Raw genomic sequence first — 18708 nt, 5'->3', positions numbered from 1 at the left:
TAAAAGTGCATTTAGTACAAAGAACAAATTGAATTACTTACATTCCTAAAAGCAGACAGTAAATTTTACAAGCAATGCAGGATAGAGTTATCTCACTATAACAAATAAATACACACATAAAATTGAAACTGTTAAAAATAACTTTCATGACAGTAGGTTCAGAATCTCGATCACATAATAATAAGAGGGAGAAATGAGTTAAATATCTAGAAATCATTATCTATTCATTCAACTGTTACTTTTTAAAGGGAACTGAAAAGAACCTCTACCAATCATTACACACCACAAGGAGAAGACAGTAAAGAATAATACCAGTACAGGGAAAATTTGTTTTATCTAAATGCGAAGGACTAAACATAAATAGAGTTCTTCAATCTCAAAAGAAGATTGTAACTTTTAAACTTAAATTAAAATCCATAGTGGTAAAACGGGCTCAACGGCCTGAAAATGCCAAAGTCATTAAATAACCTCAAACCCTCAAGTTTAGAATCTTAATAGGAAACCTGCATAAATAGAGAATCATTGTTCAAATATTCTTTTAGAGAAAATACCAAGGTTAACCCTCAGTCGAATTTGCATAGTAAGCAGTTCTAAACCAACAATAATGCCATGTGCAAAACATAACCAATGAACATGGTCACTGAAATAAAAGTCTAGTTTAGTGAAATTCGATGTATCTCCTCCATCCGTAAAAACAATTCTTTCACCAAACAAATTACCATATGACTATCTATTAAACATCTGGTGAATGAGGGAGGATTTTTCGACCTGTAAACGCCCACGGGGTCCATAATCTCTTAAAAATACAAATAATGTTGTCTTAACCACGTGAATAGCATGTCGGTTATAGTGTGATATCTACGATTGAGTGACAACGACCTCAAAATCCGTTAGGAATATAAACCTGCTAGTAAACAAGTTTAAAAGGATTCCAAGACGGCGGCGATCATACCTGAGACTGGAGAATTCCAGCAGATGGCGGTCGGCCTTCAATCCAGTAAAATTAAATAGTTAGCCGAATTGGGGGAAAGGAATCCACAAGAAACTATTAGAAGAAAACTATGGAAGACTTAAAAAAATAAAATAGCATGCTTACCTTCCAGAAATCGACTTCGGACTTGGCTACCTTACGTGGGATCAGAAAACCATCGAACCACCCCTAGACGGTGGAAGCAACCAGTTAGACACCGAACCAGATGAAATATTGAAGCAAAACCCAAGCTCAAACAGCGTAGAAAATTGGAAAAACATAGATTTGAGTGGTTTGGATACCTTCCATTGAGGGCTTCACAAAAATCTCCATTGCACATAGCATAAATGGTCATGAGCTCACCTAAAGCCACTAAGGTCCAACCCCATTGCAGAAAAGCAAAAATGAAAAGCCACCAACAGGAAATGACTCAACAACTGGCCAAACGTAGGATAGTTGGTTAGATGGCAAAACCCTAACCCCTCCCCACCATTGGATCACCCTCCAAAGATCAACGGGAGTAAATCAGGTCAGTTTTCGTATGTGAGCCCAACCCTCTGATGGATACATGCAATGGGATCAGCCATATTTATGCAGCATGTATCAAAGTACAAGAAACATTTAACCGAGGTCCAATCATGGACATCAACACCCGTTGGGATCCATTTGAAAAGTAATTGCAAGCCATCGTATACCTTGTAAACTTTGTTGCATTATATATAAACAATCAAGCTAGATAAGTGCACCATTAAGGATTATTCAACCATTGGTACGTGCTACATACTATTTTTTTATTTATTTATTTACATAGTTCCTTAAATTTTTTGTTTATGGTGTTACAAATGGTATCAGAGCTCAGGTTCGTACACTCAGAATATTTGGGAAAATTATGTATATATGTAATAAATGTAACTTAATCAAAATAACTAAGTCAATGTGCATGTGAACACAGAGACCCGCATCAACACAAAAGGGTCAGAATGCAGAGGAGCCCAAGACCACCAAACCCGCCAGAGACAACTTATGTGAATGCCAACCTTGACATTTGGATACAGCTAGGAGAGGAATATTGTCAAGATAATGTTTTCCTACTTGAAATCATTTTGTAACTGCATGCTAAGATGAAAAATTTAAGAACATACAATGAATGGTTACGACTAGAACAAGAAAAAATTCTTAGAAGTCTATCTAATTGAGAGAACAAATGAGATCTAGACCCCAGTCTTAAGGATAGGGAGAAAACCCCAACAACTCAGAATGGAGAAGAGAATGTTGAGTCAGTTAAAAAACATGGTGAAGACGAAGAAGGAAATTCAGAAAACGTCTATGACCATTGCAAGACAAAAAGACAAAAATCCGAGTTACAAGGAGAATTCAAAAAGATTGAATCATCACTCTTTGAAGGGGAATCTAAAGAGGCAACAGAAGCTTGGTTAATTGACATGAGCAAATACATTCAGATTTATGATTACACCAATAAAATGAAAGCACGTTTGGCAGTTTATTAGTTAAGAGGTAAGGCTACTCTTTGGTGAGAAGAAACCAAAACAGTGAGAAAAATCAATGAAGAATAGGTTACGTGGAAAGAATTTCAAAAGCATTTCAAGGATATGTATTTAACTGAACGTTATTATGACAAGAAAGCAATGGAATTTCACAAGTTAACATTAGGAACCTTAACCGTGGACGAAAATGTAAAACGATTCACCTCCTTACGGTGTTATGTGCCTTATATGCTAGAAGAAAAGGCCAAATTCAGTGTTTCATTAGTAGCTTACCCAATTTTATGAAGGAGAAGCTTGAGTTTGATTACCCAAGAACCATGGATGATGTGGTGCGAAAAGCCCGCATCTGCTACCAACAAATGAAATAAAAAAATGAGGGACCTAGAGGAGGATTGAACAGGAAGGGAAGGAACATAATCCCAAACAGACAAACAAAATTTACTAGTGACGGGAATCTGTAGCAAAAACGTCTCCGTAAATTTCCAGCAAGGAACCAGCCCAAAGTTGCATATCTGAAGATAGACAGTAAGAAGGAGTTAATAAATCTATTAATGACCAGCAGTCAAAACTACCTTTGCAATGATGGGGATGCGGAGAACCCCACTATTACAAAAATTGTTTGCATAAAGCAAGAATGGAACAACTATCAAATATGCAAGAATCTTCGATGGTTGGGGAAGTGGTGAGGAGCATGCCTAGAATTAATGCTGCTCTGGATGACCATCAAGCAAAATACCAACCCACCATGATTGAATGTGAAGGTATGATTGCGAAGGAACCTATCTCTGTTTTGTGTGATCTTGGTGCTAGCCTTAGCTATGTTAGTCCTACGGTTGTAGAAAGTTGTCAACTGTAGAGCAATAAGTTTCCAAAACCATGGTTAGTTCAATTAGCCACCGGGGCAAAAGGAAGGGTAATTGCAAAAGCAAAACGTTGCCCTATAACAATTTCAAGACAACCTATTTACGTTTAACTTAATATACTCCCTTTAGGTCCATACGACATTTTAATAGAGATGGATTGGTTGGAAAGATGTTGGTCCCTAGTTGATTGCAAGTAGGAAACTGTAAGTTATATCACTGAGTCAAGCCAAAGGAAGGAACTTCAAGGAGTCAATACAAATACCAAGTCGCGTACCATTACTGCTAGTTAGCTAGGAAAATTTATTAAGAAAGGTTGTCAGATATATGATGTCTAGGTGGGATATACGAACTCCAAAAATAAAATGACCTCCTTGGAAAATATTCATGTTATTCAGGAATTTGCTTATGTGTTCCCTGAATCCATTCTTTGATTACCACACAAGTGCGATATTTATTTCACCATCGAACTAACTCTGGGTGCAGCCCCTGTATCTAGGGCCCCTTATCATATGAGCATACTTAAGTTAACAGAATTAAAAATGCAGCTTCAAGAACTTCTGGATAAAGTTATATCAGCCACAGTGTGTCCCCTTGGGGAGCCCCTGTACTGTTCGTACAGAAGAAAGACCAAACTTTGAGATTATGCATCGATTATCATCAGTTAAATAAACTGACCATCAAAAATAAATATCCCTTACCACGTATTGATGATTTATTTGATCACATGCAAGGAGCCAAAGTATTCTCAAAAATTGATTTAAGGTCCAACTACCACCAAATAAGGATAAAGGAGGAAGACATTTGCAAAACTGCATTCCGAACTCGTTATGGTCATTACGAGTTCGTGGTGTTGTCGTTTGGCCTCACAAACACCCCAGCTACTTTTATGAGTTTGATGCATGGTATTTTCCAGCCTTATCTTGATAAATTTGTACTGATTTTTATTGACGACATTTTAATATACTCTAAGAATCAGGAGGAGCATGAAAAGCATCTGAGGATAGTGTTGCAAACTCTGCGGGAAAATCAGTTATATGCTAAATATAGCAAGTGTGACTTTTTCAAAAGTCAGATTCAGTACTTGGGTCATGTTATATCAGCAGAGGGAATAGCAGTGGACCCTGAAAAGATCAAAACCATTATGGAATGGACTGTCCCAAAGAATGTTGCTGATATTAGGTCATTCCTGGGCTTGGTCGGGTACTACCATTGGTTCATCGAAGGATTTTCAAAAATCGCTTTCCCAGTGACCTCATTACAGAAGAAGGGACACACTTTCCAATGCACAGATGAATGTTAGAAAAGCTTTGAAAGACTAAAACACCTACTTACCACAGTGTCTGTGCTAAAGGTAGCATATCTGGAAAAGTATTTTGTGGTTTTCATGGATGCTAGTAAAGAAAGAGTTGGCAGAGTGCTGACACGGGAGGGAAAAGTCATTGCCTACGAATCACGAAAATTGAAGGAGTATGAGCAACAATATTCTGCTTAAGACCTTGAATTAACAGTAGTAGTGCATGCACTTAAAATGTAGCGACACTACCTGTTGGGAAATAAATTTATGTTATTGACAAATCATAGCAGCCTTACAAATTTATTTAACCATTCTAGCTTAAATGCTTTGCAAGCGAGATGGAAAACATTTTTTAATGAGATCAATTTCGAAATGAAACATCTTAAAGCAAAGGAAAATCAAGTGGATGAGGCATGAAGCAGGAAATTACATTGTATTTACGAGGTCCAAATTAGTCAAGTACAATAAAACATCCCTGAAATCATAAGGGAAGCCTCCCTCAAGGACCCAAAGTACACTTTTCTTTGGCAGCAGGAAAAAGAAGCTCAGTTGAAAGGGGAAATATCAGATTTTGAAATAAATTCAGATAAGATCCTCACCTTCAAAAAAATAATATATGTTCCTAACCAAAATTTTGTTAAACAATTGATATTGGATGAGTTCCATGAGAAATTGTGTGTTGGCCACCCAAGGTACCAGATGTTGTTTTTAGCCATCAAGAAAGGTTATTTTTGGCCTGGGTGAAGGAAAGATGTCATTGAGTACTTGTCCAAATGTTTGGAGTGTTAGTTGGTGAAGGTGGAACATCAACATCCCACTGGTTTGTTGAAACCATTGCCCATTCCGGAGTGGAAATGGGAGACCATATCTCTAGACTTCATCACTAGCTTACCTCGTACTAAGAAGTAGCACGACTCAATTATGTTGGTGGTAGACAAATTGAGAAAAACTGCTCATTTTATACCTGTGAAATCCACTTACAAAACTGTGGAAATTGCAGACATATTTATGAGGGAAATTTTTCATCTGCATGGAATACCGAGGGTGGTAATTTCTGATAGGGATCTAAAATTTACATCCATATTCTCGAAAACCCTCTCTTCAGGATTGGGTACCCAAATCCAATTTAGTACGGCTTACCATCCTCAAATGGACAAACAAACTGAATGAGTAAATCAAGTGTTGGAGGACATGTTATGTATGTTTGTGATGCAACAACCACATAAGTGGGAAGACTATCTCCACCTAGTGGAATTTTCTTATAATAATGGGCATCATGAATCACTCGACATGAGCCCCTTTGAGATGTTTTATGGGAGAAGGTGCAGGGTACCCATAGATTGGAATAGTCGAGTTAATAAGCTCGCCTTGGGTCCTAACATGATAGAATAAATGGAAAAGATGGTTAAGAAGGTTCGACAAAATCTAAGGGTTGCCCAAGATAGGCAGAAGTTGTACGCAGATAAAAAGAGGACATAAAAATAATTTCAGTTAGGGGATCATGTATACCTAAGAGTAAAGCCCCAGAAAAGTTCCTTACAATGGAGGGGTTGTACCAAGTTAGCACCCCAATACTGTGGACCCTTTCAAGTCTTGGAACGGATTGGACTGGTAACATATAAGCTTGCGTTACCAAGCCATATCCGGGTCCACAATGTTTTCCATGTTTCCTTGCTAAAAAATATCTGTACAATCCTCAACATATAATTAGCTGGGAAAATATTCAGGTAAGTTGTTAAGTAGAATACATAACTTTTGGATAAATTGTTTTGAAGAAGTTGTGACTTTGAATTGTATATGTGCAGGCCGAACGGAAGGATAATTTATGGAAAAACCTCTTCGTATTCTCGATCGAAGAGAAACCACCTTGCAGAAGTGAGTCATCACCCAGGTTAAAGTATAGTGGAAGCACTTTAGCCCAGATAAGACCACCTGGGAAGAGGAGGAATTTATGCGGAAAGCCTATCTAACATTATTTTCTTAAATTGGAAAGAACACCATGGACGGTGTTCCTCATATGGGGGGAGATGTAACACCCCAAGCTAAATAAACAATTATTGTGGTTAGTAAGTTTTATTTTACCTTTTACTACATTAATTTTCTTACTTTATGTTCTTAAAATGATAAATGAATGAGGCTGGAAGGCCATGATATATTTTGTTACCTAATTAATGGATAATTAGGAGTTAAGGTATTTTAACAAAAACTATTTGAAATAGTTAAAAAGAAACAACTACTCATCTACTCCTCGGAGGGGAGATATAGATGGGGAGAAGGAGTCTAGACCAAGGGGGGGTATCCTATAGTTAGGTGAAATAAACCAGCGGGAGAATACTTGAATACAGTCTGCAAGGTATAGGACTTGAGGCTAGACAGTGAGTCCTGAGGCCCAAGGTACCCTATTGTAGCTGGACTTATCTTAATTGTGAAGAGAAGAAAGTGCTCGGGGGAGAGTCTGGACGTAATTGCTAGGCTCACAGCTGGGTGGAGAGACTTTCCAAACAGGATCAAAGTTGCATGTTTACAAGTCTTTAAATAGATAAGTAGCTCAAATTCATATTTAGGAAATGTTGATTGAATATGAAAATTACTAGATTGACTGATAGAATTAATTGAGGAAAATTTCATAAAAGTGCATTTAGGACAGAGAACAAAATTGAATTACTTACATTCAGAAGAGTAGAGCAGACAGTAAATTTTACAAGCAATGCATGATAGAGTTATCTCACTGTAACAAATAGATACACACATACCCTTGAAATTGTTAAAAATAACTTTTATGATAGTAGGTTCAGAATCTCGAACAGATAATAATAAGAGGGAGAAATGAGTTAAATATCTAGAAATAATTATCAATTCATTCAGCTGTTACTTTTAAAAGGAAATAGAAAATAACCTCTACCAATCATTATAGACCATAAGGAGAAGACAATAAAGAATATATGCCAGTACAGGGAAAATTCATTTTTTCTAAGTGCGAAGGACTGAACATAAATAGAGTTCTTCAATCTCAAAAGAAGACTAACATTAAAACTTAAATTAAGTCCTCAATGGTAAAACGGGCTCAACGGCCTGAAATTGTCAAAGTCATTAAATAACCCCAAACCCTTGAGTCTAGAATCTTAATGGGAAACATGCATAATAGAGAATCACTGTTCAAATATTCTTTCAGAGAAAATACCAAGGTTAACCCTCGGTCAAATTTACATAGTAAGCAGTTTTGAACCAAAAATAATGTCGTGTGCAAAACATAACTAATGAACATGGTCAATCAAATAAAATTCTGGTTCAACGAAATTCAGCATATAGCCTCCATCCGGAAAAACAATTCTTTCACCAAAAAATTACCATATGACTATCTATTAAACAACTATCGAACCATGGATGGTTTTTTGACCTATAAATATCCACGGGGGTCCATAAGCTCTTAAAAATACAAATAACGTTGTCTTAACCACGCAAATAGCATGTCGGCTATAATGTGATACCTGCAATCAAGTGACAGCGACCTCAGAGTCCGTTAGGAATATAAACCTGCTAGTAAACAAGTTTAAAAGGATGCCGAGAGGGCGGTGATCATGCCTAAGACTGGAGAATTCCAGCAGATGGAAATCCACCTTCAATCCAGTAAAATTAAATAGTTAGCCGAATTGGGGGAAAAGGAATCCGCAAGAAACTATTAGAATAAAACTATGGAAGACTTAAAAGAAATAAAATAACATGCTTACCTTCCAGAAATCGACTTCGGACCTGGATACCTTCCGTAAGATCGGAAAACCATCAAGCCACCCTTGAACGATGGAAACAACTAGTTAGACAATGAACCAAATGAAACACTGAAGTGAAACCCAAGCTCAAACAACATAAAAAACTGGAACAAAAAAGGTTCGAGTGGTTTAGGATACCTTCCAGTGAGGGCCTGACAAAAGTCTCCATTGTGTAGGTTTTAACCCCATACAAAAATTACCTGCATACAAATTCTGAAACACAAAAAATAAACAATGCGAGAGCATAACACATAAAACACATATACACATAGATTTTCCCTTAGATCCCAAAACCGGGGCTACCAACTTGATTTTTCATTATTTTCCTTTCAATGTTACAATACATATTTATACATGTTGAAGCATCTAATACCATGGACCGAAAACCATCACGTCCAAAACCATGGACTGAAAAACATCACATCCAAAACCATGTACGAAAACCAGGCACAAAAGCATAGGTAGGTCCACCTAACCTAATATAGGGTCCAACAAAATTTTCCCAGGGGTGCTACCCCAGACCCCGTAGAGGAGGGCTACCCATCCCCCTCAAATCCCCTATGACCCCCCAACTGCGCAATTGACGCAATGAAGGGGGAACTCTGCCCTCCCTCTAACCCCCCTATTAACTATGTAGGCTAGTCGTGGAAAGAATATAACACAACCCAACATTCTCCCACTTGTTGTTTTCTTTCCACAAGGGGTTACAGGAGAGCTTACTCATTTATCCAGCCCTGCAATGCCCATTGCTTCTCTACACCAAGAGAACTTCTCAGAGCTCACAGATTTTGTCAATGCATTTGCAGTATTCTTCAAAGTGTCCACCTTTACCAACAACACCTTTTTGTCTTCTATCATATCCCTCACAAAGTGATACTAACATCAATGTGCTTTGTTTTTGAATGGTAAGCAGGGTTCTTTGCCAAGAAAATTTCACTTTGGTTTTCATAGTCATCCTTATAGCTCCCTGTACTAACTCCATACTTGAACACAATCTCTCCAACCAAACTGCTTCCGTGCTTGCATGAGTGGCTACCATGCATTCTGCCTATGTAGTTGATAGTGCCACTACAGATTGTTTCTTAATCATCCAACTGACTACACCTCTAAATAGGTTAAACACATACCCACCTGTATATCTTCTCTGATCCAGATCTCCAGCCCAGTCTGCATCAACAAATCCACGAATATCCAAAACTTTGTCCAATCCTGGTCTTCCTTGGTAGCACAAACCATAATCACTAGTGCCATGCAAATACCTAAAGACATGCTTCACTGTTGTCTAATGCTCCTTCCCTGGCTTTGACATAAACCTGCTCAATACTCCCACTGCATGTGTAATGTCTGGTCTAGTACAGAGCATCACATACATGAGGCTACCGACTGCACTTGCATATGGAACACGGAACATGTCCTCTTCCTCTTCTTGTGTATTGGGACACTGTTCAACAGATAACATTACACCTACAGGAATAGGAACCTTCACTGGTTTACTATCCTGCATATTAAACCTCTGCATTATTTTCTCGACATACTTCCTCTGGTTTAACGAGAGTTTCCTCTTTTCCCGATCTCTTCTAATTTCCATGCCCAAAATATAGTTTGCAGCACCAATATATTTCCTGCCGAATTTGGAGGACAATTGGGTCTTTAAAACCTGGATAATTTCTTTGTCATTTCCAACCAGCAACATATCATCCACATACAAGACCAGATACATAACACAGTCATCAATTAATTTAAAATACACACAGTGATCTGCTTTGCTTCTAGTAAAGCCAAGTCCCTGTATAAATGTATCAAATTTCTGATACCACATCATTGGTGATTGTTTTAACCCATAAAGAGACTTCTTTAACTTGCATACCAATTCTTTCTTACCCTTCACCGCAAAGCCTTCAGGTTGCTTCATGTAGATCTCCTCTTCCAGATTCCCGTGAAGAAATGTTGTCTTCACACCCATCTGTTCTACTTCAAAATCAAAAGCAGCAGCAACAGATAATAGTAATCTAATAGAAACTATTTTGGCAATAGGAGAAAAAATATCACCAAAATCAATTCCCGACACCTTCAAATAACCTTTTGCTACCAACCGAGATTTTTATTTCTCCATCTTTCCTTTTTCATTTGTCTTCTTCTTGAACACCCATTTGCTGCCAATGGGTTTCCTTCCATCCAGCAACTCCACCAAATCCCATGCCTCATTTTTGTGCAAAGATGCCATTTCATCAAGCATGGCCTCTTTCCAAGGTTTTCCATCCCGTGAATCTACTGCTTACTTCACAATTTTGGGATCATCATCAGTAATAGATAAAGAAAAATTTGAACAGAAAGAAGATGGACTATACCTTTCTAGCTTTCTTCTTTCTCGAACTAATCTTCTCACAGCTGGAGTTTGTGGCTCTTCATCTTCTGATTCCTCTTCTGTGTAGAGTCTGATTCTTCCTCCTTTAGCTCAAACTCTATCTTCTCTTGTTCCTTTTGTTGGACTTCATGTTTAATAACATCTTTAACTTCTCTGAACACCACATCTCGACTGTACACAACCTTCCTTGTTACTGGGTTTCAAAGCTTATAACCTCTTAAACCATCCTTATACCCAATAAAGATGCACTTTTCAGATTTACTATCTAATTTTGTTCTTTTCTCCTTTGGAACATGTACATATGCACCACATCCAAATACCCTCAGATGTGAAAGAGAGGGTTTCTTACTAGTCCATACCTCTTGTGGAGTCTTATCCTCCAACGCTGATGAAGGTGACCTGTTGACCAGGGAACATGCAGTTTCCACCGCCTCTGCCCAGAATTCTTGACCTAGCCTGACACCACTGAGCATGCTTCTTGCCCTTTCCATCAACGTCTTGTTCATTCTTTCTGAAACTCGATTTTGCTTAGGTGTATATGGAGTAGTCTTCTACCATACTATACCATACTTCTTACAGAATTCTACAAATTCCTTACTACAAAACTCTCTATCGTTATCTGTCCTCAACACCTTTATCTTCTTCTCTGTCTGGTTTTCTACCAGAGCCTTAAATTCTTTAAACCTGTCAAAGACTTTAGATTTCTTCTTGAGGAAATATATCCATGTATTCCATGAGAAGTCATCTATAAATGATATATAGTACACAAAATTACCTAGTGATGGAACCTTCACAGGTCCAAACACATCACTGTGCACAAGCTCTAATATTTGTTTTTCCCTCTTACCACCAGAGGGGAAATTCACCTGATTCTACTTCCCATATACACAATTTTGACAGAAATCAAAATCCAGAGAGATATTAGTCATATCTTCTACCATACCTTCACCATGAAATATTCAAGGCCCTTCTATCCAATATGTCCAAGCCTTTGATGCCATAGCATGGTCTTTTCTCTAGAGACCACTAGATTTTTTGCTCCACTTTCAGGAACCACAAAATTGTTGCACCCATCAATAATAGTGCTACCTTGTAGCTTATACAGAGTTCCAATCCAAACTCCCTACATCAATACCAGTGCTCCCCGAACCATCTTGCAAGTATCCTTTTCGAACATTATTTTTACACCTGCATCATCCAACTTGCTTATAGAAATCAGATTTTTGGCCAATGCAGGAATATGTAGAACACCCGGAAGTGTTCTAATCCTTCCACCTTGCAACTTCAACTTTACTTTTCTGTGACCAACTATTCTAGCCTTCCTATCATCCCCCAAGAAGACATCACCACCATCATATTTATCATACTTGCAGAACCACTCTCTATGGGGAGTGAAGTGAAACGATGCACCTGAGTCCATCAACCATGCCTCATGATCTAATGTGTACTAGAAGAAGCCAAGTACACATCCCCACCTTCATCTGAGGTGGTTTTCGTCTCTGCAGAAGGAGCATCATCAGATCCCTTTCCTTTGTCAGGAGCTTTAGATTTACAGTCCCTTTTGTAGTGTCCTTCATTTCCACATTTCTAGCACACCACCTTTACATGTTTTCCTGGAGATTTAGATCTCCCTCTAGATTTAGATCTCCCACTCGATGACTTATTTTTGTTTCTTTTCTGGGATTGTCCTCGTACAGACAAGGCATCACCATTCTGGCTCCACATATTTTTTCATCTTATCTCCTCCATCAACAAGGATGAGACTATTTCATCAAACTACAAGGCAGTTGCATTACTACCTATTGCAATAATCAGACTATCCCACAAATCTGGTAGAGAACACAACAAACTGATGCACTTATCTTCATCTGAAATTTTAATATCAACTGATAATAATTGACTTACCACAGTATTAAATGCGTTCAGATGCTCTATCACTGAGTCTCCATCTTTCATCTTCAAGTTATATAGCTTTTTCCGTAGGAACAGTTTATTCACCAAAGCCTTAGATTGGTACAAAGCCCCTAACTTGTCCCACAAAGCCTTAGTCGTAGCTTCCCTTGATACATTCAGCAATACTGAGTTTGAGATACACAATTGTATTGTGCTATTTGCCTTCTGATCCAACTTCTTCCATTCTTCATCAAACACTCCAGTTGGTTTAGTACCTAGATCTACTATGATCCACTGATTTTTATCCACCAACAGATCTTCCATCTTGAGTTTCCATAACTCAAAACTCTGACCATTAGATTTCTCGATCTCTATCTTTCCACTGCTCGTCATCTTCTTTCACCACCAGAATCGATCCCACAGATCTCCCATTGAACAGGGTCTGCCACAAGCCCGAGCAAAACCCCTCAGCAACAAAGGCGTCCCCTTAAAGCCAAAATAGCTCTGATACCAAATGTAGGTTTTAACCCCTTACAGAAATTACTTGTATAGAAATTCTAAAACACAGAAAATAAACAATGCGAGAGCATAATACATAAAACACATATACATATTGATTTTACCCTGGATCCCAAAACTGGGACTACCAGCTTGATTTTTTATTATTTTCTTTTCAATGTTACAATACATATTTATACATGCCGAAGAATCTAATACCATGGACCGAAAATCATCACGTCCAAAATCATGGACCAAAAACCGTAGCATCCAAAACCATGTGCAAAAATGCACAAAAGTATGGGTAGATCCACCCAACTTAATATAGGATCCAAAAAAAATTTCCCTGGGGCAGTAGAGGGGTCCATAGAGGGGGCCTAATCGCCTCTCTCAAACCCCCTATGGCCCCCCACTGCGCAATTGACACAATAAAAGTGGGGTTTCGTCCCCCTCTAACCCCCGGTTAACTACTTAGGCTAGTCGTGGAAAAAATATGACACAACCCAACACATTACACACAACAAAAATAGTCATGAGCCAACTTGAAGCCACCAAGGGGCAACCTCGTTGTAGAACAATGAAAACAAAAAACCACCAACAACAAAAGACTTCACAGCTGATCAGATCAGATGCAGGAGAGTTGATTAAATGGAAAAACTCTCTCCGTCAGATCACCCGAGTTGGTTAGATGGAAAAACTCTCTCCGTTAGATGGAAAAACTCTCTCCGTCAGATCACCCTCCGAAGATCAACGCCGTCGGATCACCCTCCGAAGATCAACGGGACCCTCCAAAGATCAACGGGAATAAGTCGGGGGAATAAGTCGGACCAGCTATCGTAGGTGAACCCAACCCTAACAAATACATGTAGAGATCAACCATGTTTATGTCACTTGTATCCGAGTACAAGAAACAGTACCGAGGTCCGATCATGGACATCATCAACACCTGTTGGGAGCCATGTGAAAAAGTAATTGCAAGCCAACATATACCTTGTAAACTGTGTTGCACTAAAGTTAAACAATCAAGCTAGATAAGTGGCGCCATTAAGGATTATTCAACCATTGCTATGTGCTACATACTACTTACACATATTACTTTTATTTATTTATTTAGATATTTCGGTAAATTATTTGTTATGTGCTACATATTACTTTTATTTATTATTTATTTATTTATTTAGATATTTCGGTAAATTATTTGTTTGTGGCGTTATAGAAAACTAAGAAATTTGATTTTTCTGGGCTCTGTTAGATTGTTACTAAGTCAGGTAACAATAAGTCAGGTCATGTTAGATTGTTACTAAGTCAGGTTAGATAGGATTTAAAATAAATCTATAGTGATAAATGAAATAATTTAAAATAAATCCATAGTGATAAATGAAATAAATCGTTATTTAAAATAGATGTTAAAAAAACTAAACAATTTGAAAATAAATATAAACCATTATTACTAAGTCAGGTTAGATAGGATTTAAAATAAATCTATAGTGATAAATGAAATAATTTAAAATAAATCCATAGTGATAAATGAAATAAATCATTATTTAAAATAGATGTTAAAAAAACTAAACAATTTGAAAATAAATATAAACCATTATTTAAAATAGATCTATCTTAACAAACGTCTCATATCAGATCTTTGTTTTCTTTATTTAAGAATATCAAATCTTTATTTTCCTTATTTAAAATATAAACCATTATTTAAAATAGATCTATCTTAACAAAAATAATAGATCTATCTTATCAACCGTCTCATATCGGATTTTAAATAAACCATTATTTAAAATAGATCTATCTTAACAAAAATAATAGATCGATCTTATCAACCGTCTCATATCGGATCTTTGTAACCGTCTCATATCGGATCTTTGTTTTCTTTATTTAAGAATATCAGATCTTTATTTTCCTTTTTTAGATCTTTATTTTCCTTTTTTGAAATAGATCTTTACTGATAAATAAATCCTTATTTAAGATAGATCAACGAGTACTTAAGATAGATCTATTATCTATAAATAATAGACGTAGACGTCTTATATCAGATTTATATAAGACGTGATTTATATAAGATGTCGCGTCTTATATCAGATCCTTATTTAAAATATATCTATAATAATAAATAAAAATAAATCTTTATTTAAAAGATCCTTGTTTAAAGTATATCTATACTAATAAATAAAAATAAATCTTTATTTAAGAGAGATCTTTAAAAGATAAAAATAAATCCTTATTTAAAACAGATCTTTAAAAGATAAATAAATAAAAATGGATACTTATTTATTTAAAATAAATGCATCGATTACATTCATATTCCCTGAACTCAAAACGAAGCCGCGAACAGTGGAGCATAAAACACGCACAGAGCCAAAATCTGGGGGCCGGCCATCCACCCTCCTATACTGTAACTTTAACAAATATGTACAGAGAGAGAAAGGGACAATATTTGATAATATGTACAGAGAGAGAAAGGGACAATATTTGATTAGCCACGATCAGAAGGAAGGATCTCTCTCTCCTCTGGCGAAAGGTCCTCCACCTCTCCTGGCCGAGGATAATTCTCTGCCATGGCCTCAGACCACTGCCCTGCTTCTTTCTCCTCCATCTTTTCTTCCCCTGCATCATACCATATGACACTATTATTTATCTGCACAGATATAAATTAAAACATAAAGCATAAATAATTTTGTTGGACAATATTTTGTTATTACTAATTAAAACATGAAGCATAAATAATTTTGTTAGACAATATTTTGTGATTATCGGGATAATAGTTTAGGTGGTAGCTAGAGTTATGATTACCGAAATCTTGTTCTCGGACGATTGAGACAATATTTTATGATTACCAGGACAATAGTTTAATAGTTTGAGTGGGACAAATAATTTGATAATTTGAGTCATAGCTAGCTAGTTTTGTGACCATTCAAAACTATAGTTTGAATGGTAACTAGCGAGTTTAATTCCCTCCTCTCCTACCACCTACAATCTTACTCATTCTGCCTTTAATCTCCTACCACCTATAATCTTACTCTTTCTGCCTTTAATCTTACTCTCTTTCTGTTACTACCTTTTTTATTTATTTTAGATGAGATTTTAGATAACCTTACTTTCGATATAAAGTTTTATCTATTTTAGATGAGATTTTAGATAACCTTACTTTCGATATTATCGAAAATCGGAGGTAAAAAAAGAAAGATTTAAGGATTATCTTACTTTGAATATCTCTATCTGTGAAGTCGGGCATCTCCTCTCCAACAACAGGAGGTCCAGTACCTTCCTCAACGGGCTCTTCATCTTTCACAACTGGAATGGGCTCATCTTTCCCCGTGGTGGGGTATTCGTATTCAGGTCCTGTACCAGCCTGTGTCTCATCCATCTGCAAAATTCAAGCCATCAATTATAACTATAACGCCAACTTTAATTTATAATTTTCAAATATGCAAACAAAAGAGCAAATACCTCATCAGCGCGCAACTGTTGTGAGGCCATTTCTCAAAATATTTGAATCTCAAATCTATGTAATATGATCACAATATTTCCCCCCAAATTTCTGAACCTCTAAAATCTATGTAATATAATCGGTCCAATATAATCACAATATTGCCTCTCAAATTCTTCTGCGCAGACAGCTTTGTCTCTGTGACTATAAATGGAGAAGGTCACATTAACCTCTGGACGTGCCGTGCCGGTAATGCTTGAATTTTACAGATGTCGAATTATTCCCGATGTGAGGTGATAAGAGTGTTTTGTAAGTTGACAAGTGTATATATAGCGTCGTGCATAGACTCTTACGTGTTCGATTTAAGTAATCTAAGGATAATTCCAATTTTTTAATATTTATTTCTCCGCATTTTGAATAATTTAGGGATTTTATGAAAATCGCAATATAGTTTGAACACACAAATAATATATATAATAAAAAATTTAGGAAAACTAAAACAATAAACCTTAACACAGACATAATTAAAACGATGTAAACTGAAAACATAATTGAAGTTGAGGTAACTTGAACGGATGGTTTACAAATAAAAGTGGATGACAAGTTGATCGAGAAAATTATAGAAATGGTTGCACATTTAATTGAGTTAATTGAATTATCTTTTATCTAAATATTATATGCTAGTTAATAAGTTAAATATTATAGGCTAGTTAATAAGTTAATGATTTTTCTACTAATGTATTTTTATTTTGAGGAAAAATTTGTGAACAGTTTTGAAACCAATCTTTTGGACTAGTTTAGTGAGTCCGTCAAATGAGATTTGTATTTAAGAAAAGAGAACGTGAAATTACGGAGCTTATTAATAGTTATTTGAAAAATCTTTCTGATGTCTTCATTTGTAGTAGGCTTATAAATGATAAATTAATTAATAATTATTTAATTTATTTATTTAGAAAAGTATTTATTTTATTTATTATATATTATTATTATTTATTTATTTAGTTTTAATTTTATTATATTATTGTTTATTTATATATATATATATTATTATTATTTATTTAAATTTCAAATAAAATAAATCTATTATTTATTTATTTATTATTATTATTAGTTGTTTATTTTTATTTATTTATTATTATAATAATTATTATTATTATTATATCTTCTTTCTTTTCTTTTCTTTTGCTTTTTTTTAATTGATTATTTATTTATTTATTTTATTTGAAATATATATTATTTGTTTAAGATGCTAACTATCTATTAATTGTTTTACATGAATGTATATTGTTAATTGTTTTACAGGAATGTATATAATTTTAAAGATTAATATATTTTTTTAATGGTTAAATAAAAATAAATTTGTTAATTTAATTCTTTTTAATAATAGTTTAGGTGAATTTTGAGATGACTTTATAATTAATTTGTGGTTGTTATAATTATTTATTTCATTTACAAATATTTTAATATTCATTAATTTTTAATATAATTAAATTTCTATGTATTAAATTTTGAGCCAATAACTTTTACATAAAAAAAAATACATTAATATAATACTTTATGCAGGTCTATGCTGAACTCTATAAACATAATCAATCACTAACTTATAATAAATAATTAATATTTACTAAATGCATAAAACTTTTTAACTAACCCAAATTTTAATGAGACTTTTTATCAATTCACAAAGCATCACCTTATCTAGATATATTCTTTCTTTCTATTCAATGGGTATTCGCCTAGAATTTTTTATCTCCATTATAAATTTTGTATACTTAGAATAATGTAATATTCCAAAAAATAGAATAGCGAAAAAGCAAATAAATCATTAACCTATAATATAGTTTAATTGTGTTTTCCTAGATTTGTATTTGGAGAAGGGTGGAATCCACGTGAGTTCATTATTTTTCGAAGTTTCAGGCCGATCATCATTAAGAAATTTATGGAATGGGCGGATCATTAATATGATTTAAATACATATTAGGTAATTATAGGTTCAATAATTTTATAAAATAGATTTAGAATTAAATAAAATATAATATATTTTCATTTTATAATAAAATTTTTAAATTATTTTCAATTTAATTAATAAATTTCATATATATTTATTAATATGCTCAATT

At 35.3% G+C, this 18708-nt stretch overlaps 1 protein-coding gene across 1 annotated transcript; it reads right to left on the bottom strand.

Annotated features, from left to right (window-relative positions):
• Nucleotides 1-15549: 15549 nt before the first annotated feature.
• LOC149262568 (uncharacterized) lies at nucleotides 15550-16748 on the bottom strand. Its single transcript, XM_089385596.1, has 3 exons — nucleotides 16609-16748; nucleotides 16363-16525; nucleotides 15550-15765 (listed from the first exon to the last, which is right to left on the bottom strand). The coding sequence occupies exons 1-3, from the start codon at nucleotides 16636-16638 to the stop codon at nucleotides 15635-15637; spliced, it is 324 nt and encodes a 107-aa protein (XP_089241722.1). The 5' UTR covers nucleotides 16639-16748; the 3' UTR covers nucleotides 15550-15634.
• Between the last annotated feature and the right edge of the window lie 1960 nt (nucleotides 16749-18708).

The sequence above is a fragment of the Pinus tabuliformis genome, chromosome 6 (genome assembly GCF_031772625.1).
Source record: "Pinus tabuliformis cultivar Carrire ecotype Pingquan chromosome 6, CPIR1, whole genome shotgun sequence".
Classification (NCBI taxonomy): domain Eukaryota; kingdom Viridiplantae; phylum Streptophyta; class Pinopsida; order Pinales; family Pinaceae; genus Pinus; species Pinus tabuliformis.
Note: the sequence above shows the minus strand (reverse complement) of the source record. Positions and strands in the feature narration are given on the sequence as shown.